The sequence below is a fragment of the Symphodus melops genome, assembly GCF_947650265.1.
Source record: "Symphodus melops genome assembly, chromosome: 13".
NCBI classification, from domain to species: Eukaryota; Metazoa; Chordata; class Actinopteri; order Labriformes; family Labridae; genus Symphodus; species Symphodus melops.
Genome location: NC_136703.1, coordinates 17,679,989 through 17,700,642, shown reverse-complemented (window position 1 = coordinate 17,700,642; position 20,654 = coordinate 17,679,989). Strand labels below are relative to the sequence as shown.

At 42.1% G+C, this 20,654-nt stretch overlaps 2 protein-coding genes across 5 annotated transcripts; both read right to left on the bottom strand.

Moving 5' to 3' along the window:
- Nucleotides 1–1,104: 1,104 nt before the first annotated feature.
- On the bottom strand, nucleotides 1,105–14,649 carry dcaf1 (ddb1 and cul4 associated factor 1). Of its 3 annotated transcripts, none has more exons than XM_079358887.1 (25): nucleotides 14,513–14,649; nucleotides 13,427–13,547; nucleotides 13,191–13,267; nucleotides 12,784–12,857; nucleotides 12,576–12,689; nucleotides 12,320–12,457; nucleotides 11,546–12,142; nucleotides 11,175–11,276; nucleotides 10,909–11,067; nucleotides 10,489–10,668; nucleotides 10,126–10,335; nucleotides 9,751–9,920; nucleotides 9,500–9,624; nucleotides 8,715–8,950; nucleotides 6,736–7,814; nucleotides 6,441–6,639; nucleotides 5,938–6,020; nucleotides 5,392–5,476; nucleotides 5,059–5,292; nucleotides 4,623–4,716; nucleotides 4,082–4,186; nucleotides 3,892–3,965; nucleotides 3,696–3,791; nucleotides 3,306–3,579; nucleotides 1,105–2,461 (listed from the first exon to the last, which is right to left on the bottom strand). In XM_079358887.1, exons 2-25 carry the CDS (start codon nucleotides 13,537–13,539, stop codon nucleotides 2,406–2,408), a joined length of 4,674 nt encoding a protein of 1,557 aa, XP_079215013.1. In that variant the 5' UTR covers nucleotides 13,540–13,547; nucleotides 14,513–14,649; the 3' UTR covers nucleotides 1,105–2,405. The 3 variants fall into 3 exon arrangements, with proteins under 3 accessions (XP_079215013.1, XP_079215014.1, XP_079215015.1); XM_079358888.1 differs by having other exon boundaries at nucleotides 14,545–14,616; XM_079358889.1 differs by lacking the exon at nucleotides 14,513–14,649 and adding an exon at nucleotides 14,270–14,483.
- A 102-nt stretch (nucleotides 14,650–14,751) lies between these two features.
- On the bottom strand, nucleotides 14,752–19,700 carry ssuh2rs1 (ssu-2 homolog, related sequence 1). 2 transcript variants are annotated; one of them, XM_079358891.1, is made up of 13 exons: nucleotides 19,486–19,700; nucleotides 19,196–19,260; nucleotides 18,562–18,663; nucleotides 17,683–17,758; nucleotides 17,378–17,507; nucleotides 17,184–17,244; nucleotides 16,918–17,039; nucleotides 16,768–16,830; nucleotides 16,593–16,675; nucleotides 16,410–16,502; nucleotides 16,164–16,269; nucleotides 15,594–15,701; nucleotides 14,752–15,465 (listed from the first exon to the last, which is right to left on the bottom strand). In XM_079358891.1, exons 1-13 carry the CDS (start codon nucleotides 19,515–19,517, stop codon nucleotides 15,325–15,327), a joined length of 1,182 nt encoding a protein of 393 aa, XP_079215017.1. In that variant the 5' UTR covers nucleotides 19,518–19,700; the 3' UTR covers nucleotides 14,752–15,324. The 2 variants fall into 2 exon arrangements, with proteins under 2 accessions (XP_079215017.1, XP_079215018.1); XM_079358892.1 differs by lacking the exon at nucleotides 19,486–19,700 and adding an exon at nucleotides 19,355–19,468.
- Nucleotides 19,701–20,654: the final 954 nt, after the last annotated feature.

Genomic DNA, 20,654 nt, shown 5'->3' with positions numbered 1-20,654 from the left:
CCATTTCCAACGCTAGAAGTGTGTCGCTCAGTGCTGGTTACTGAAAAGGTGAGAATGAGAGTACACATTAAAAGATGGGACAATGGTTTTCTGGTTCAAAGGAGAAGGGAAACATTCATTCTAAAATAACAAACCCATTTTGTTTTATGTAAGACAGAATTAAATTAAGAGTATTTAGAAGCTAAAAGGACTTCTAAGATTGAACAAATTCACTCCCAACACAGGTTTGAGAAGTCAGTGAATGTACGAACCCATTTCACACACAAAATGAGACGACAGGGCAAATGTTAATAGAACCAGAATGTGATGATTTGTAAAAAGGTAAATGGGCTCAAGCTTGTGAAGCGCTTTTCGAGTCTTGTTTAGGTCTGCTTTTACATCGCAGGTCACACCTACACATTCTCACTCATTCACACGCTGAAGGCTTCTATGGAAAGTGACCATTAGATAGAACTAATCCGATTCATACAAATTCACAGATCACCGACGAAGCAGCCAGAGCCACTTGGGGTTAAATGTCTTACCCAAAGACACGTCAGTCATGTAGCTGCAGAAGCCAGAGATCGAAGCCTTGACCTTCCGGTTAGGAGACGACCGACTCTACCAACTGAGCGCCCCAGTCAAATCCCATATTGGATTTAAAATAGCACAAAGACAACATATCTAATGTAACTAAAAAAATCCACGTTTGTGTTTCAGACAACACTTCAACATATTACGGTATCTATGTGCTACTCTAAATCCAATATGGGGTTTCAATCCAATCAAACCACTATTTTATTTCAACTGACATCCTACAAAGCATCCAACGTGTGTTTTTGGAAACCAAAACCCCTCGGACCATTTGGTTATTAAAAAGTGAGTGAACCAATGTCAAGGTTTTAAGTTGAACATGTTTTCTTAAAGGGTCCCTCACAGGTGATTCTTGCCAGCAGATGACCAAAACGTAACTTTTCTTTTCTTCTCTTTTTTTTAAGAATAAAATGTGTCAAATTGGATTTCTTACTTTGAAAGGCAACACGTGTAAGACTCCGAGGTTACAGCAGATTATTAAATGTCATGTGCTGGCAAGCATCATTCACATTTCACTAAAGAAGAACAACATACATTTGTAGCTTTATTTATAGTAAAAATACTTTTGATACATACAAGCTGTACATAAACTGTCTCAAGAAAGTCAACAGAAGTCTTCTTATGAAAAAGAAAATGCAGAAAATCAAGATATACAAGGCAAAAAAATCATTCAATCTCAGCACTACTTGAAAAAAGTGTGCAACTACAAGGCATTTCTTTTTTTCTTCTCACAATGTTGTCGAGTTTGATACCTGCGATCACCGTCAGAGATAAAAAAAACAAAAAACATTTTCACCAACACCTTCCAATGTTTTGTAGCTCTCTCTTTAGTCATCCAGGTGAATCATTTCATATTCAGAAATGTTATGTTATCTACCCTGAACCCTGAAATCTTCTGTTTTTGTGTACCTTTTAGGTCGGTCAAAGATGTTATTAACGGAGAAACTTCCTCTAAACTCAAATCCTTGACTGAGTAAAGGGGATGTAAAATAACTCTCTGGTAGAGAACTGTAGAAGGCTGTAAATGTCCATCATGTGCTGATTCTGAGCAGGTGTGTCAACAGTTACAGTGTCCACACTAGTTCTCTTCAAAATGAGCTGGAAGCACATTTGAAGTCCTTATTTACATGATGAGATCTGGTGGTGATGCTCACAAATGGCACTGTCGTTTTTTTTTGGCATTTTGGTCAAAGGTTTATGTTAAGTGTAATATTTGAAGATATGTTCCGACACCTTTTGAACCGTGTGAAAAGTGTTTGTGCATTAAATTAGCTGCCTGATTAAACACTCGAGTACTTTTTGGTGGTCTCGTGAAATACAAGCTTCGGAGAGCTTTGCATCCCTTGCCAAACAAATGCAGACGCACAGCCCTGCAAATGTAAGCCTTTTCCCCAACACGTACTAATCTGTGACCAAACAGAGGCTTACAGAGTGTGTGAATCAATATCAAATGAATGGGCTCGTTTAGGCAGCTAGTAATATGCTATAATAGAAACCTTTCCCGGTGGCATCAACACACTGGCCATTTGGCTCATCATCAAGCGCAACTTTCTTTAAAAAAAAAAAAAATCAAATACAATCATTTCGCCTGCCAATTAGTCAATTAGTGCCCCTCCCTCTCTTCCTCAATGAGATTCTGCTCTCTTGCTTCTGTCACTCAGAGTGCAGACACCTTCTGTTTCCAACAGGCAGTGATCCAAGTTATCTCCCACCTTATCTGCTGATATTATCCTCCTCGCTCTCGCCTCCTGGCCTGCAGCTCAAATGTCTATGAGGCACAAGTCTTGACATGCCGCCCAGTTTTTCACTTGCTCCCAGGCGTGGATGGCACCTCACTCGTTCAGGGATAATATGATGTCATCCTCAAGGTCAGAGTTGTCGGAGCTGTCTGTTCGTGTGATAGACAAAGGGGATTTAGAAAATGTGTTGCAGCTGGGGTCAGTGGGTCAGGAGTGAAACTGCCAAAAAGGCAAAAATACAATGCAGGTTTGGCAAAATGTGAAAGAGCAGTATCTCCATTTTTTCCCCCCCTCAAATTTCTGCTTCCTCTGTCTCCCAACGGCTGGAATATACCAACACAGCAGTTTTTAAATTCTACTGGGAAAGACAAGACTGCTTCACAGTGAGCAGGCAGCATTCAAAACACAGAGGCTGGACCAAACACAAGCCTGGATGAGGATATACCTGAGCCTGCTTACATGTATCAGGCTCCGGGATCATTAGAACTGTCATGATGATGATTCTATTGTCACAGATCAAGTGTGCTTTAATAATCGCTCCCTCTTTTTATATATATATATATATATATATATATATATATATATAAAATAATGACATCCATAGAAGAACTACTCCTGGATCAGAATTCATATGATTAGCTGACTGCTCATTATTAGCATCAACTCACAATGGGCCTCTCAGAATGAGTCTTAATATAACGACAGTCGTTATGCTAACGCCGAGAGCGTTTCATCTAAAATCAGTTTCTCTCTATGAAAACGAGTCGTTTGTGTTTCAGCTCGCGTTAAAGAACTGAAAAATCATAATTGGAATCATGTGCTACGAATTCAAATTGAATTAGGAACAAAGAGCAGATACAGACGCTTCAAAATGTTATATTAAAAAAAAAAAATAATAATAATAATAATAATAAGCAGACATTTTGAATAGTATAAATAAATGCATGTAAGACAGTCTGTAGATTCAGTGGAGCCTGTAGCAGTGCTACTCACCGTTGTCCACGTCCAGATCCACATCGTCGTTATCAGAGTCATCCTCGTCGTTGTCTTCCTCGTCGTCGTCTTCGCCGGCGTCCGCGTCGTCCTCGAGAAGACGTGCCACCTCTTCATCGGAGGGAGACAATTCATCATTCCCGTCGTCCTCCTCCTCGTCGTCTTCGTCCTCGCCGCCGTTCTCGTTCTCTAGCTCTGCGATGAGGGGATCCGTATCGATGTCGTCGTCTGAATCGTCGTCGTCGTCGTCGTCTTCCTCCTGATCGTCATCCTCCTGGTCGGAAAAAAAAGAATAAATAAATAAATAAATAAAGGGTGCGATTGATTTTTTTTGTCTGCATTCTATAAAGATCAACAAAGCAGCACGATAAGAGAGAAGAAAAGAAGAACCTGATCCTCCTCATCCTCCTCCTCTTCCTCTGCTAGCCTCTGCCGGCCAACTTCATAGAGCCTGCACACTGTGTCAGTGTTCACAGAGTCTTGGTTCTACAGGACAAGCAGGGGGAAGAGACATTTCAATTCTTTAATATGGATCAAAAATAAAAAAACGACTGCATTCTAAAGCCACATGAAGACAAGAAATTACCTCGATCACAGCGAGGTAGCAGTCTTTGGTATCAGTACAGAGGTCAAATATGTTCCTCTTGACATCAATTGTAGCTGTAAAGAGAGCAGAGACGTTTTGTCGGGAGAAGTAACGTCAAATGAGACGCTTTCATATTCACGAAAGAATCAAAACATTCATCAACGATGAGGCCAGGGCCAGCTCGCCTTACCAATTGGCTTGTAGTCCGTGGCATTGAAGGTCCTGAACGATGAACCAAAAGGACTTTTTATCTGCATCTCCATCATGTCGTCTTCATCGTCAGCCTGCAACATTGCTGCGAAAAGTGCAGAGTGACACAAAAAAAAAAGAAAAAAGAAAAGAAAAGAGGATGAATAAAAAGCTGCACAACGAGCTCGTCAGCCGAGTTCAAGGCTCCAGAGAATTCGAGTGTTTGGACTTTACAGCACGCCCATGGCTCTCCCTGTGAGGAGCCTTGAACCAGCTGGTTCTCTGTGTAGCCAATCCCAACACGGAGCCTTATGCCCATATGGCTCACTGAGTGACTGCGGTGTATCACACACACACACACACAGAATCACACACCTCTACGGGCCCTGTTCACACCTCTTGCTCTCCAAACACACACGTTCTTGACTTTGCTTCATAATTAGAAGGCACACCTTTCACACACTCGCACTGACTGTGCACTGAGTTGTAGGGTGGATGCCAAACGCTGAACATTACCCATCATTCAGTGGCTCGGTGTTTACCTCCATAGATGACGGTGCCGTTGTTGTTGAAGACTATCCTGCACTGGTCCAGGGCTGGAACTGTGTGCAGGAGGTGGAAGGTGCGCAGATCCCACTGAAGCTGTACCTAAGGACTTCTTCGTTTTTCATTCGTATCAAATCAATCTGCTATGAATTTAATTACACAGTGTTTTAAAACCCTCCGCAGGGACGTCAAAATCAATTCTCAGAGCAATAAATATTTAATGTTTAGATGTGAGAGCTCAATAACTGAGCTCACAACTGGGGCTAATTTTTAACCAGAGTTGCTACAATGACAAATCCTTAAGGACATTAAAACCAGCTAATGCTAAGCTAGCAGCAAACTTAGAACTTAGAAGGCTTAAAAACGAAACGTTAGCGTTTTCTTCTTTCTTGTGTTACTTTCCTGTTTGCTGCATCCCAGTCTCAAGGATACGATCTCCGTATTGATGATGACCTCCAGGCTGTTAGGGTGGAAAACGCCACTGATGTTCATGTTGAACTTGTCAAACTTGTGGATGGCCTGAGCCGTGCGAACGTCCCACAGCACGCCGTCGTTCAGCACCAGGTCGTCCGTGGGGTTGAAGGTGGCACAGTTTCGCTTGTAATTGTTTGCCAGGTCTGGGTTGTTTAGAGTCAGAGTCACCTGACCCGTCTGGATGTCGTAAATCTAGAAAAAAATAAAATAAAGGAGAGACTTAAACGTAGGCGGTCACAGTTGACGGGGGAAGGTTTTTCGTAATGTTGCAAAAATGTCTGTCATACTCACGCGTGCTACATGCTCTTTAGTCCCGATCACACGATCCTGTGAGAGCTTACTGAACTCTACGTAATGGTCGCCCAGAAAGGAGTGCCTGAAGACAACGAGAGGTACACTTTAACATTTCATCCAAAACACAAAGTCAGTACGGCTATAAAAGCTCGGTTGTTTTAAGACACTGTAGGACAAATTCAAACAGAGAGATTACCCGTCGTGTCTTATTTAAGCAGCGAGGATGAATGAAGTGCTTGTGTCCTAAGAAGTGAAGACTGCCGCCCTCGGGCTGTGAGCGTTCATAATTAAACAGCATCCTATCTGCGGCTCCATCTCTGACAGAATAAAGCTGCTGTGTTGTGAGCAAACCCACATACATGAGGCAGTGGGATCACAGGCGGCCTTATTTTAACGGTTTATGACGCTCGCTATCCAGACAGAAGTCATGTCGAACACACTGGCAATCACACCCTCCCTGTGCTTCAATATTTCAGACTTCTTTTTGAAACAATGAGATTGTACTGGAAATGGGTGAAAAAAAAATAATCAAACGTCATTTACTTCATGATGAAGACTGATTTCATGCCCCACAGTGCAGACAGAGGGTAACTCCAAGAGGCGGACGTTAAGAGCAGAGAGCCATCCTAAAAGAAAATTAAAAAAACAAAACATGATGGTTAAAAATCACCTTACACCACCGAAAACAAAAAAAAATTCTACTTGAGATATTTTTTTTTATGGATTTATGACTGACACCTTTTTTTCCACATCTTTGAAACATATTTTAATGTTTAAGAACATGTAGGTAAATACGCCCTGACCCTAACCACACCCGGAAACGTAAATTTGAATTATTACCATCAAACCTGAGACACAGGTTTGTCTCTTTTGTATCTCCCTGGGTCAACTCTTAGCAAACTGAAGGTCTCAACTTCCCACATGGCAGTTACACATTGCCTTTCTTAAATCATTTAAATGCATCTTAAACGGAGACATGCCAAACACGTGATTTTGAGTGGAGAGGGAATCAAAGTGTGGCTGTACTGAAAGCGTTGGCTACAGACCCGGGACGGCTCCAGGTGAGTGATGGCTGAGCTGTGACAGCTGTAGCTGGCCTCCTCCTGGCCTGTAAACACATTGTAGAGTTTGAGCTGCCCCGTGCACGTGCCGAGCATCAGGAAGCGCTCGCGAGCGGAGAAGGCACAACACATGAATCCACTCTCGTCCTCGTCTGCCTCCCTGAACACGGATATAGGACGAAACCTAAGAAACGGAAGGAAAGGAAAAAAAAAATAACGGTTTTGGAAGATTGCTTTTGTGTTCGAGGGAAGGAAGCCTGGCTCTAATAAAACCACCTACCTGCTGAAGATGAGGTGTCTGTCAAAGCAGCCTCCATCAACTCCTCCATATTTGGGATAAATTACCCTCCGTGTGTGTCGGGACGTGAAGTTGATGGGGGCTTGACGTCTCTGTTTGGGCTCTGGGCACTGATGCGGGGTGAAGAGAGAGAACGGCGGGCATGTTGCCACAGGGTTTTTACAGCGCGCGTGCTGTTCCCTCAGGTACTCCGTGATGATGCTGTCGAGCGCAGGCGGGGATGGCAGGTGTCTGTCAAACTGCTTCTTCATGGCCGGACTCTGGCTGAAGGCACCGTGGTCAGACTTCTGCCTCAGCACACGAGGTTTCTTACAACTCACAGCACTGCACCCCGTTTGCCGTTCGCGAGAGAAAACGATTCGTCCTATCAGGGGTGAGCCGTTGCTACAGAGGGGGACAGACGTGGAGGGAAAAACAGTCGAGGATGAACATACAGTGGTTTGTGATGGACAGGGACGTGCTGGGGGATTGCTAGATCCCGGGGTCGATGAATGAGGGGGGTGGTTTCCGAGTCTTGAGCTGACGCCGTTTGCCAGGCGTGGGGTTCGGGGGAGAGTAGCGACAGGAGAGGCAGGCAAGGGAGGAGCAACAGGGGGAAAAGCACAAGTTGAGTGCGCTGAATGAGACAGACAAGACATCGGCAGGTCGGCCTCCTTGGTGAGTGTGGTGGCGGTGTCGTGAAGGCCTTTCGCAACCAGGTGGTTTCTGATTAGCAGCAGCAGCTCTTTCTCCGGGAAGCTGATGCGGGACTGAGCGACCACGCTGGCCCTCTGCAGCCACGCCAGAGACACGTCCGTTCCGATCAGCAGCGGCTTCCCGGAGATCCGTTCTATCAGCTCAGCCGCAAACTTGCTGAACTTGACGTGTTCGCTGCGTTTGTCCTGGAGCACCGGCTCCTTCATGAGCTGCTGGATGTGTCCGCTGCTGAACAAAGGCAGCTTGCTGATGATCTGTCTGACGGAGCTGGAGCGAGACAGACCCACCAGAGCCTTACAGGCCAGAGCTCGGATCTGATCTGCGTCTGTGATAGGCATCTTCACCGTCAGCAAGGATAGCAGCACCTACAGGACAAATGCAGAGTGTGAGCAAAAAAAAAACAAAACAAAAGCTGACAGAAACCAGGTGTTTCTTTCTATATTGAAAGCTACGGTTTGAGTCTACTAAGCTTAAAAATGAGAGGTAGAAGATTGATTTGAATAAATATAAATAAAACGATAGCACAATGTTGTTTAACTGGAGAAAAAAAAAACCCTTCTTCGAGGTATTTAAGAGAAACTGCTTCCCCACAAGTCTTTGCTTCGGCACCACACAGCTCACAATAAAGACCAGAAGCACAAAGGTTCTCCTCTTTCATGCAGAGATTTACTTTTAGACGGTACAACTTGGCTCACAGAACCAACTTAATCCAAATGACATGTTCTAATGTTTGTTTTGCATTTTACATCATCTAGACCAAGAGTAATAAAAGGTTGTCTTTTAAGTCTAAATGTTTTTCCACCTGTGAATTTGCATGTAGTACACTCGTGCATGTTTTCCTAACGTGATTAGGTGATACAATGAACCTCAGGTTTCCTTTAGTGCAGCACTGAATCTTGCGCCGCCAGCTTCCCCTCATTCAGTTCATGGACGCGTGTTTGAGGCTGAAAGTCAGGCTTTAAAAAGTGTTTAAAAATGTGCACTGCTCCGGGAAAAGGCACTTTATAAATCCAGTCCATTTACCACTGCAGCACTTAGCGAGAACTGTCACAGCCCAAATGTGCCTTTCAGCCACTTCCCCGTCTTTAAACAGCCTGTCTTACAGAACCACTAGAAAGCATTTGATGTTCCTTATATATATATATATATATATATATATATATATATATATATATATATATATATATATATATATATAAAAATATAAAACTCAAGAACAGACAGAAGAAGTTGAAATCACAAACTGTGGAGTGAGCAATGTCTACCTTGATGCCGTTGTTGGACTGCACCACGTTCCACATTTTAGTGAGCACGCTCTCGCTGGCTTTGGTCTGCTGAGGGAGGCGCCGACGGGGGGTTCCTGCAATGAACTTGCCAATGCTGGACATGCGTTTGTCTGGAGCACAGACACAGTTGATGACGACCTGCAGAGCCGACTTCTGAATCTCGGCGTCATTTACAAACACCTCTCCTTCTGCCACTGCCAGGACGATGCTCATCCCTGAGAGGAAAAGACAGACAACGAAATGAAAAAAAAAAAGAAAAAAAAAAAAAAAAAAAACCTTTTCAGGAAAATAATACTTAGAAGTTGTGCCAGCCTCTCAGCATGGATGGGCACAGATTGTATGAAACAAACGAAAATGAAACTACAAAGCTACTGCCTGTTGTTACTAGTGGTGGATAGTACTACTTATTGTGACTTGATTTGGCTGAAACAAAAAAAAAACCTAAGCCACAGCGAGGGGCTGCGACCGGGATATTTGTAACTGACATGCCGTCCTGCGGCTGCTCCACGTTGTAAATCAAACATCTGCGGACTTGTTCAAGATGAATTTATTTACACACAAAATGGCTCTAACACCTCTATTACAAATCCCAGTTTTATTTGGCACTTGATTTCTCCTGCAATGCAGCTCCAGTACGTTTGTCACTGTCGACAGTATTCATCCAGGTATAAGGGCCTGATAGCTAACATACAAGTCACATTCATACTAAAAGGTCAGGGTTTCATCAGATGGCTGAAATGGCACCTTGCTCTGATACAACCTACCGACAGTGGACACACTAGATCCTCCCTCATCGAGGACAGCGACGGCCTCGGACAACAACAGCTGGGTCTTTGGAACAACGGTGAGGATACTCAGGATGTCGAGGGCGTAACGCACTGTGTCGCTCCTACAGGGAAAGAAAAAACAACATGAGACGACAGAAGTCAATAACTGGTAATAACTGCTCTAAACAGAAAGGGATCATAGATGACGCAATGCGAAAGAAGACTTGGACTTGTCTTCGGGTCCAAACCTGCCGTAGTAGGTCCTCCAGTCACAGGCGATGGAAATGAGCTGCAGGAGGAGCTGAACACATGACAGCTTGTGAAAGACCTCCGCTGGTTCCCAGTACAGCCGGAGTGGGCCGTACTCTATAAGAAACTCCATCATTTCCACCACCTGCTCACGGGTGTAGCTGACCGCCTGGAGAACGAGACGAGAACACTTTAAATTACTACCTCGGCATAAAGCAGCCCACGCTCACTGCATGTTATTCTTGACAACAAACGCAGCAACTTAACCGAACAAACCTGTGCAAAAAAAAAAAAGTAAGTCAAACATTGTCACGTATTTGGATTAAGATTTGTGCAACAAAAGTAATCCCACTTCTCCGCAGGCCTGTGCGTACCTTATAGTAGGGTTGGGAGTGAATGGGGGCGCCCCCCTCTGTGCGCTGCAGGGACTGCTTCACCTGCTCGACCTTGATTGCCAGGTGGGCCTCAAAGTATCTTCGCAGGGCCATGCAGGTGTGCTTGGCCGTCTGTCTGCTGGAGAAGATCTCATCATCACTCAGCAGAGCTCCCTGGTCCTCAGGGTTCAGGATCTCCAGCGTGCTAATCTAGAAACAGTCAAGTGTCACACATCAGCGAGCACGTGTCGACCGCACACTTAACCAGTTCATCGTCAGTGATTGCGTTTGCGAAAAAGGACACAGAGGGTACACATGTGTAGGCTGAGGATTACATATAGCAGACTGCTGGTTTTGTCCTACCAGATTGACGAGGCGTCGGAGCCCGTCCTGCTTGTCAAAAAGCTCCAGGACGGCCCGAAAGGAAAAAGAGATGGAGAAGAACATGGTGGCATGGCAGCAGCCGGAGGCGTGCGAGCACTCGAGCAGCCACAGTGTGTAACCAACCACATCTGACAGGATGGAGTGGGGCAGCATGCACACCTTGAGAGGATAGAGGGCACGGCAATGAATGCAAATGTGAATTGAAACAAAAATGACATGATACTGCTGAAATCTACTGTCATGAACCCATAGAATACTTAAACATTTGTTTTGTAATGACGACTATCTCAATTAATAAATTTTTATTTTAAGAGAAATTGAGGCAGAAATACAGCTAACGGTGAAAGATTGAGGTCAATATTTCAAATGTCATTGTGGTAAAGCGTGTCTGTTTTGTACCCTCTCCATGGCGTCCTGGTTATAGGCAAGGTAGTAGAGGCACAGTGACACTCCAGTAGCTGCCATTGATGGCCTGGGGATTTCCAGCAACTTCTGAACTCCTCCATGCGCCACAAACTCGGCAGCGAACTTCTTGTGCAACAGCAGAGAAGCCAAGTACTGCAAAGAAGGGGAGAGGAGACGAGAAGACAAGCGGAGAGGTGAGCGTGAGAAACGTCAGCCCATGTTGGGCGACTGTTGGGCGGAGCGCAGGAGACGGCGTTTACCTTGAGCGCTTCAAAGGTGAGCTGCACGTCATTGGTCTGTTTCAGATCCATATAGTGCATGAGGAGCTCGCGAGCTCCCATCTGCATGAACACGGCCAGCAGCTGCAGGTGGAGAGAGGAATGATCAAATTGACACACACATAAATCATCTCTTGTTTTCTTTCTGGGAACCAAAAAGTGCCTGTGAACCAAAGTAAGACACACTGGTGACATTTTCTTGTGTGAAATGGAAAACAACAGTGGTCTTTTACTGCATCAGACCAAAACTAATTACTATTGTAAAAATTAAGGAAGACTGACACCTGCTGGTGAACATTTAACAGGACAAGGGAAAGGGATATTTTAAAGCGATTTTCTATATTGCTGTTTACCTCCTGATATTCTCCCAGAGGGGTGAGATACTGAAGGATGAGTCTCTGCTCGATCTCTGGTGTCAGAGGGTACAAATGATAGTTGTTGCCGATCACCCAGGGGCTCATCTCAGACCAGCTGCTGTTTGAGAGCTCACTAAAGTTCCTTTCTGGATCTGGCAAAGAGAAATTCAGCTTCTGTTTGGAGATCCTTCCGATGTCCCTATCGACCCTCCTTCTCAGGTAGCTGCTGCCTTCAGACATGCCGAGCGGAGTCAGTGAACCAGGGGCAGACATGGGCTTCATCATGGTTTTAACGGCCGAGTTGGCGCGGCTGCTGGTCTTATGGGGTGAGTTGAGACGGAACGAAAGCTCGTTTTCAGGTTCAATGGTCGCGAGGGACATGTCGCCGTCCTCCTCCGGTCCCGCCCCGTCCCTTTCTGCTCCGTTCCTGCCCAGTGTAAAAGGCTGATCTTCAAAGCCTCCGTCAACAGTCTCCTCATCGAGAGGCAACAAAGGCTCGCCCAGAGTCTTCCTGGGGCTCGGGCGTTTGATTTCCCTTTTGTTCTCAGCGTCCTTATCCTGAAGCTCACGCAGACGATGCAGCATCAAAGGCACCTGTCGGAGTAGAGCACGGAAAATGAGTTGATGTGAAGCCGCTAAATCACAAAACCGACTGATGGTGGGGAAATGACCCTCGTCCTTTGCACAGTTCTAATATTTGCTGAAGTGCCTAGTAAACCGGGTCACGTCCTCTGATAAAATAAAGCAGACATAGAAGACCATCACACTGACCAAAACAGAGTTCTCCTCTCTGTAGTTGGCTGCAATGTCCTGGTTCTCCATGGCTCCAGCTAACAAGCCAGTGGCGTAGATCCTGAGAGGCTGCTCGGCCTCCTGAGCCCATTTAAACAGCCGTTCCACGATGCCCTCCTGTGAAGAGCAAGCCCAGAGGAAAGGTTCAATTGAGACAAACCAGATGATATATTAAAAAAAACAAAAAAAAAAACAAGACCTCTTTTCCCCTTTCATGAACTCAAAATGGGCTCACCTTCTCCTGAAAGACGACAGCCGTCTCCAACCCAGGCATGATGTTTTGGAGCAGGCGACAAGCTGCTGCATTGAGAGAAAATTCCCTGCTGGTCATCACATAGCTGTTCACCAGCTACAAAGAGGAGAAAACACATGAATTATTTATTTTACTTAGGTGCTAAAAGTGCTATTTTGCACAAATACAGTCTCCATGTTTTCCTGCTTACTGTGTTCATAAAGTCGTCATTCTTGAACAGGATCTTCAGCAGGTGCCCTAACACACATTCTGGATCAGCTCTCCCTAGTGGCCGAGAGGGAAAAGTTAAAATCATGCACAATAAAAAAAAATAAAAATAAAAAAGCTAGGAAACTGTTTAAACTTTATTTAAGTAACAAATTGAAACAGCAGTAAAATGTGATTAAGACTGAGAATGGAGAAGAGGTAATAATAAATTAGTTTATTCTTATTACTACTCATTTTCAGACATGTTAAACTGTTTAAATATTTTGTTGGGGGGTTTTTTTCATAACAAAAAATATTTTTTTGTTGTTGTTATTTCTTTACATGTTTGGAATAAAACAAACGATATTTAAAGTGCTTGTTATCATGCCATGATGGGGTTTTTTTTCGTACCAGGATGTCGATCATCAAAAGGGTCTGGATCTGCTTTGTGGTATTCTTCAGTCTCTTTCTCAACAAGTTCAGAGATTCTGAAAAACACATTTAAAAACCTGTGGCATCTCTTTAAGACTTCAGACTTTATCAACTGTTCTATCTTTACATAAATGCATAAAAAGCCTTAATAATAACCTTAGAAAAAGGTTTAAGACCACACACCTCTAAACAAGTATTATAGTACAACTACTTACTTGGTGAGGATGTTAACAAGCTCTTGTGTGCTGCCCTGTTGCTCCCTCTCCCATTGTTCCAGTAGAGCAGTCAGCTCTGCCTTGGAGTCCACACTGGCAGACGCTGACGCCATCGCACAGCCTGTCAGAGAGGCATGTACCAGATTAGGATTTATACATACATTCTTCACCATTCAGGTCACATTCAGGATATCACAGAGTAGGTTACTGTGCCATAACTTATAATCATAAAAAAATCGACAATAACACCACCAAAAAGTGTTTAATGTGCTTTATATACTCAGTTGTACTTAACTTAAATGCAGTCGATAAATGCCTTCTTCGAGTAGATAATAAGAAGGAAGCTTTATGAAAACTCACTTACAATTGTTTAAATTTTAAACTGTAACAGTTTAGTACACGTTTGGTTAATATTGTCATTTCGGTGCTTATGAATTATTCAGCCCTTTTATTTTATTTATGCTCAGATGTTCGGTAACAGAAACTGTTTCTAACTCTGCAAAATACCATTCAAGAAAGCGTTAAATGCAGACCTGTTCACTGATACAAACGTGAACTGATCTGCATCAAATAAGAAAGACACAGCTTGTGTATTTTACTGATATTAGAAAACAAAAAAAAGAGAGAAGAAGAAGAAGCGGTCTTCACTTCGAAGAGGAAGGTGCAGGTGTTTGTTTCTGCCCTCCTGTCAACACCTCAGTCTTTCACTGTTTAGGTTAAATATAGACTGAAATACCGATCATCTTTTCCTTGGTTAATGAATAACTATTCTGTCAGATCTAACACTTTGTGTGATGAAGTCTGCAGAGAGCCTGTAGTGATATTTTGGCTAGCTGGACTCACCAAGAAAGCTATTCTGTTTTAGCTTGCTAACGCCTCTTACTCCTTTAAAGCGTCGTCTTCACAGCTCCAGTGTTACACATTACATTTAGCAATGAGCTGTCCCGACACGCACAGCTTTTCCTTTTCAAGCTCACATCGTACTCGAGCCAACAAAAACCTGCCTGTACATGAAACTTAGCATCGAGGTAGAAGCTAGCATTAACACAGGTAAACACGACCTGTTAGCTAGCATGCTAACTTTACCTTGTTGTCCCGCTCAGTTCTTCGTTTCTTACCAAGTCTCGTTTCCACAATTATCAGTTCAGACTTTATCAACGCAAGGTGAAAAATCACTTCATGTACCAGTTTATCACAACCAAAGCGTAATGTGCTTTATTACAGCTTTGTGTTCACGGTTTATTATCATTATGGCGAACACGTTCCGCACGTCACTTCACGAGCGACGGTCTACTTTTAATGACGCAACTTTCAACAGCAAAACATTGCGACATACCATTTATTCAAACTGATTCATACAAAGCCAGTCAGAGATATTGTTGTGCTGAGATCATACACACAGTCAATAATGATTCACATTCATATAACATATTTTTTACATGTAAAATCATATTACAAATATAAAAGTTCAATAATGCAAAACATTTTCAGTATAAACGAGCTTGATTTATGAAAGCAAACGACAACATCACTGGCATAAATGTGTAAAGAGAGTAACGCTTAGTAATTTTGACATTTTATCTATACACATTTTCTTTATTAGGAGCATGCATACATGGCTTATAAGAATTGTTATTATATTATTATTGGTTTACTTTAATAACATAATGTTGTAGCGGCGCAAAGAAAATTTCACCGTTTGCTTGGCGTTTGGATCACATATTGAAAGGATTTCATTAGTTCCTTTGACTTAAATCGGATCCTTACTTAAATGGCTTATGTACCTCTTCTTGGATAAACTTAAAAAGGACTTACCTCCCATTAATCATTAAAAATGACTTAATTTTGATAGCCAATGATCTGGAATAGAATTACTTTTTTGTATGAAATCATTTCAATTACATGACAGTACAGCAACAGGTAGCAGGATAATCATCTGCATTTACTTTGAACTCATTTCCGTAAACAAAGTAAACATGTGATTTCCCTTTCCATGAGTAGGTCACTTTGGTGACAGGGATCAGCTCTATGGTCTGACGCTGAAGAAAAAAGAAAGGAAATATGAGCATGTTACACTGAGGCAAAATTAGGCTGTGGTCATGAGTATTTTCTAGTCTTTAAACATTGCTTGAAATGTACACTATAAACACAGTGGATGCACTCTTACCTGTTGGAGAATGCGTGAGTTCTGGGAGAATTTATTCTGGTGTTCGCTGACAAGGCGCTGTGCAGCGTTCACCACTGTAACATCTGGAAGGCCTGTCACTGGATAAACCTACACAGGGGGATCACTATAATATTAGTTAGTGCTCATATTTCACATCCACTATAAAATGGAAAAATATGCAGGAAAGCAACAGTTGTGCTTGACATATTATGACATATTATGATCCTTTGATAAAGAGATCAAGGCACATGCTACATTTGAAAAGAGCACATGGCAGACTATCATACAATAGCTATAACTGCACACACAAAAGAAAATTCAAATGTGATTTAAGTTTCAGTTAGACTTCTTAAGCCAAACAAGTGTTATGTTTGCATTGTTCACTGTTGAAGTGGTAATGACATGGCTAAAAACCTGTGTTAAACATGTAAGCCAGTTGGGGAAGATAAGAATAACTCCATGCAATTCAAAAGACCAACAAAAATAAAAATTGCAAATTGTTACCATTCAAATAGTATCCTTTCAGACTGAACTTGTGATTTATTAGTAGGAAAAAAAAATATTGTTTACCATGTACTGAGAGTCTCTGAAAAGCTCCTGGCCAGTCACATTGTTCAGGTTGTCCAACTTCAGTCCACTTGACTGTTCAACAACGTAGTTATCAATGTTGTTGGTCCTGAAATCATGTTCATCAATAAATGGGGTTTAGATTTGGTTAACTAGGAGAGATAACATTAAAAATCTGAAAATAGTAAAGACATGTTTTAATGTATAAGTTCAGTTAGATATTCTTCACAGATGTTGAGCAAACTGCACCATTTCACTTTGAGGTTGATATAGACCAGAAGCTGTTGTTTTCCGTGACATGTTTCACATTGCTTTGATCCTTGCCCCTGACACCGGCTGCAACTGAGAAGAACGATACCTAACTATTAGAATCTTCTCTCCTACATCACACTTTAATTCAGTGTATATCAAAAACAAATAGGCTTAACTTACTTGTCCCTCCCTCTCCCACTGCAGTGGTGGCATCGATCGTCTCCATGGCGGAAACCGGAACCATTGCAGACCCAACAAACTTTCTAAAACGAGCAAGAAAGGAAACCCTGTGATCACTGTCAAGGTCGCAAAAGGTACACTTTCAGTTAGGTCTGTCTCTCCAGAGACTACTCACATTCCCAGCACCAGCACAGTCTTCGCAAGGTTTTCTCCCCATTCCCACACAAGCATGGCAGCTCTGAAAATGCAATGAATGTAGTCAGGAATCATTTTTAAAGGCAATCACAACAGCTCTTCATTCTTCAACATGTTTTAAATAATTTACCTTCACAGAGGATGTGTAGGGAACCTTAATAACCTGCTTTTCATCCACAAAAAAGTTGGGTGATTTGGCAGGAATATCCCACGGCCCTGGTATAGGTTGGGCAAAGGCATCCACAGTCTGGCCTGATTAAATAAATGAAAAACATAATTGAAGTGAGCAGTGTTCTGAAATAGCTGACTGAATAGGAAGGAGAATGGCACCCATGCAACATACAATATATAATATGACAATATATATAATAATATGACGTTACATGATGGTACTACCATGGTATGGTTCATGCTTCCACTCTGTAGATCGTGATTCAGTGAAGGTTTCCAGGCGGTACTAAGATAAAGCATTGGAGGAGAAAACAGGAATATGTTTTAAACAGCCACTATTAAACTTGTATTGATTTACATGCTTTACTTCTGGCAGGTTTCCTAAAACACACTGACCTATGCAACAGATCATCTCTTACCCTGTAAGTATTAAATGCATCCATTCTGGTGATCACACCATTCTTTGCTGGTGATGCGCTGTAACAGCATTTGCTGGAGGCAAAGAGGACAAACGCCTCCTGGGCGGTGTTCTCACTGATGGACGGGATACTGTAAGAAGTGTGAGAATACCGTAAGTCACAGATTCTGAATCCTGGAGGAAGTGCAAGTTGTAGTAGGGTACAAAGTGCTTAGCTTGCTTAAATTATTAAAAAAAACAAACGGAAATCTTTAGCAATATTTTAAACAGTCATGTTGACATAAAAGGAAACGGTTTAAGGCTTACTTCCAATGTGGCTGTTGAGGTCCAGGTTCAGGCTGAGGCACTGGGTAAGCAGGCATCGGAGGAGGTAGAAATCCACCTATAGCCAACATTAAAAGTTTCATTGCCTTTTTTCTGGTAACAATCATTCCTATGTTTTTTGTTCATGCAGTATGAGCTCAATGGCCACTTTATTGGTACGCACATTTTTTATTATTTCTGTTTATATTAAATGGTATGTTTATGTGCACTGAAAGCATAGTCATATTCCTTTGTGTGTTTAAGCATACAGGGCAGATAAAGCTGATTTTGGTTCTGAATCAAGAACAGCAGTTTAGCCATCAATCCTAGTTTCCAGATCACAATGCTCATGTTAACTTTATGATTTAGTGATGATTTGCATTTGTGGTGGAATTTAAATATTAAGGTGTTTGTACTTTTGTTTTTCAAACAAATCATTGAGACCTAACTTATTTAAATGTTATTCTCTTTCATAAAAATGTGAACTTAAACTACTTTTTTTTTTTTAATTTACATTGTTTTGTGAATAGAGCATAAAAATAAGAGGGGGTAGGATGAGAATTTTGTAACTTCTTTCTATCCCTTTTGAACATGAACTATAATATTTGAGTTATTTATTTGGTGCTGAGGATGCCATTTCCCCCCCCTTAGTTATTGCTTATACTTCTTGTCTGTTTGTATTTTAACATGTTCAGTGAATGAAATTTAGAATAAACCCCTTGGGTTTATAACCAAAATAAATGAATAGAAAAACACGTGCTGGAGAGTTGATGTACTGGACTGCATAGTGTGTGTACAATAAACCACATGTAATAAAAAGAATGTGACAGAAGACATCAGCGACAGTGTGATGAATAGGACTTGTCTGTGTACAGTGCTTACCTCCTCCTGCCACTGTTCCTTCATAGCCTGGTACGCTGTCAAACATACTGGCCGGAGGAGCGCTGGGGCCCTGGAAGTCTGCAGCGGGTGGGGCGAACATTGCTGAAGAAAACCAGAAGAACCAGTTTTGGTCATGTGTATACACCTAGCTTTTAAAAATGCAATCTTTTAAAGTTTTGATGCATAAAACAACAGCCTATAAAGAAAAATAAACATTAACTCCACTTCTTATCGCTTTGTCTTGTTTCTCAAAAACAAGTTGAATTCTTGTATTTTCAAAGTTTACAGTATAACGCGTTTCCACGTAAAAATCCCGGAAGACAGGCATGACAGAATCCCTTACCTTGTGCATACATGTTATTATCCATCATGAGATATTTTATAGCCAAACCATAGACTCAAAACAGGGTGGGGTTGTTTAAAAACACTATCTTCTGTAAATCTCGCTCTCTGAGCACTGCCAGCGACCGCGCTGCTGTCAGTCTCCTCACTTAACCTGGACGACACATGACGTCACGGCTGACTGAACCATGAAACGGAAGAGTATATTGAACTCTGTTAACCAGCTTCACATCTGTCTAATAAATAATTAACCCCTTTTTTAAATAAGCTAATACAACTCTATGGATCTTACCTGCCCCTCCTGTTGCTGCCGGAATGTACCCGGGGTTTGCCACTCCATAACTTCGGTTTTGGTTGCTGCGAATAATGATGGGAAACCGAAAGTTAAATAAGGGAAATGGAAAATAAAATTACGTTAGAAGTAAAACACGCAACACAAAGCAACGCTCACTTCATTAAAGGCTGATTTTCCATTAAAGCGCAGGAAGCCAACTAAACAAGAAAGAAGACTGAACTGTACCCAAACTATCGTCCGTGCTCTAATCACGTATATCATCATGTGACAAAACGCTGATCATTTACCTTTCATCACACCACACCCCCCTCTGCAGCATGATAGTCCGCTACCAAGTTCTCCTTTAAACAGGAACAAATCTTCACTTTGGGTCTAAGTTCCGCTTGACTGAGAACTCAGTTATAGACTAGAGTCACTAGACTATGTGCTACTGGTCTTTTAGGGAAAACAAGTCGATCACTTCAGAGAAGTGCGGTGGGGGAAGAAAAACCTCTCATACGCCCCCAAAAAAGATGTGTTCAGGAAGTGCGCACAGCTCATTTTCATGACCAGTAAACAATGTGAAAGTTGACGTGGTCTTTGCTATGGAGGCCCATTGCTGCCCGTTACAAAGAAAACGTTGCTTTGTTGAGATTTTTTGTTCCCCTTATTAACTGGAAATGATGAGATAAAAACCTCACCAAATCTCCCTAAATGTTACTGTGGTCCTTTAACATGCTTTCACATTGTGCTGCTGCCAATTTTGTTCAACATAGTTTTACGTTTCTAAAGTTTAAAGAAGTGCGCCATGTTTAAAGGCAGAGTACTAAACACATTTTAGGATGTTCAAAATTGATGACGTAGACTTAATCAACAAATTAGTTATTTCAGACAAATTAGCATATATAGTTACAACATATACATTTATTGTTCAAATGTCAATAGTAATTTTGGATGAGCAAAAATTAGAGAGATGTAATCATCTGTGTTCTCTTTGAAACATTTAGTCGACAACTAGTGTTTTTTGAAGTTTAAAAGCATTTGTTTACCTTACTGTGGGCTCCATCGGCTCCATGACGCAAACCAAGAACAAGCCCCCTTGTTATTTTTGGGTAATCCTCATTTTAAACACTCTATATCAGGGGTGTCCAAAGTGCGGCCCGGGGGCCATTTGTGGCCCTTGAGTGGATTTTTTGTGGCCCTTGACTTCAAATCGAAGAATCAAAAGATTTTGGCCCCAGGCCTCATCAGATGGCATATTTCGTTCTTTTTTTCTTTTTCATGTTAGCGAGGGAGACCTATAAAAGCCTGACTATTCTTTCCAACAAATTAGAACACAACAGTTTCCCACTCCAATTAGTTATTGTGTATTTACATTATTTTTTGAAGAGGTCAAAATACAAAAAGTTCCTTCTAATATTTAAAAAAAAAAAAAAAAAAAAACCCTGTGGCCTGTGAGCGATTCTAACGCGACAAT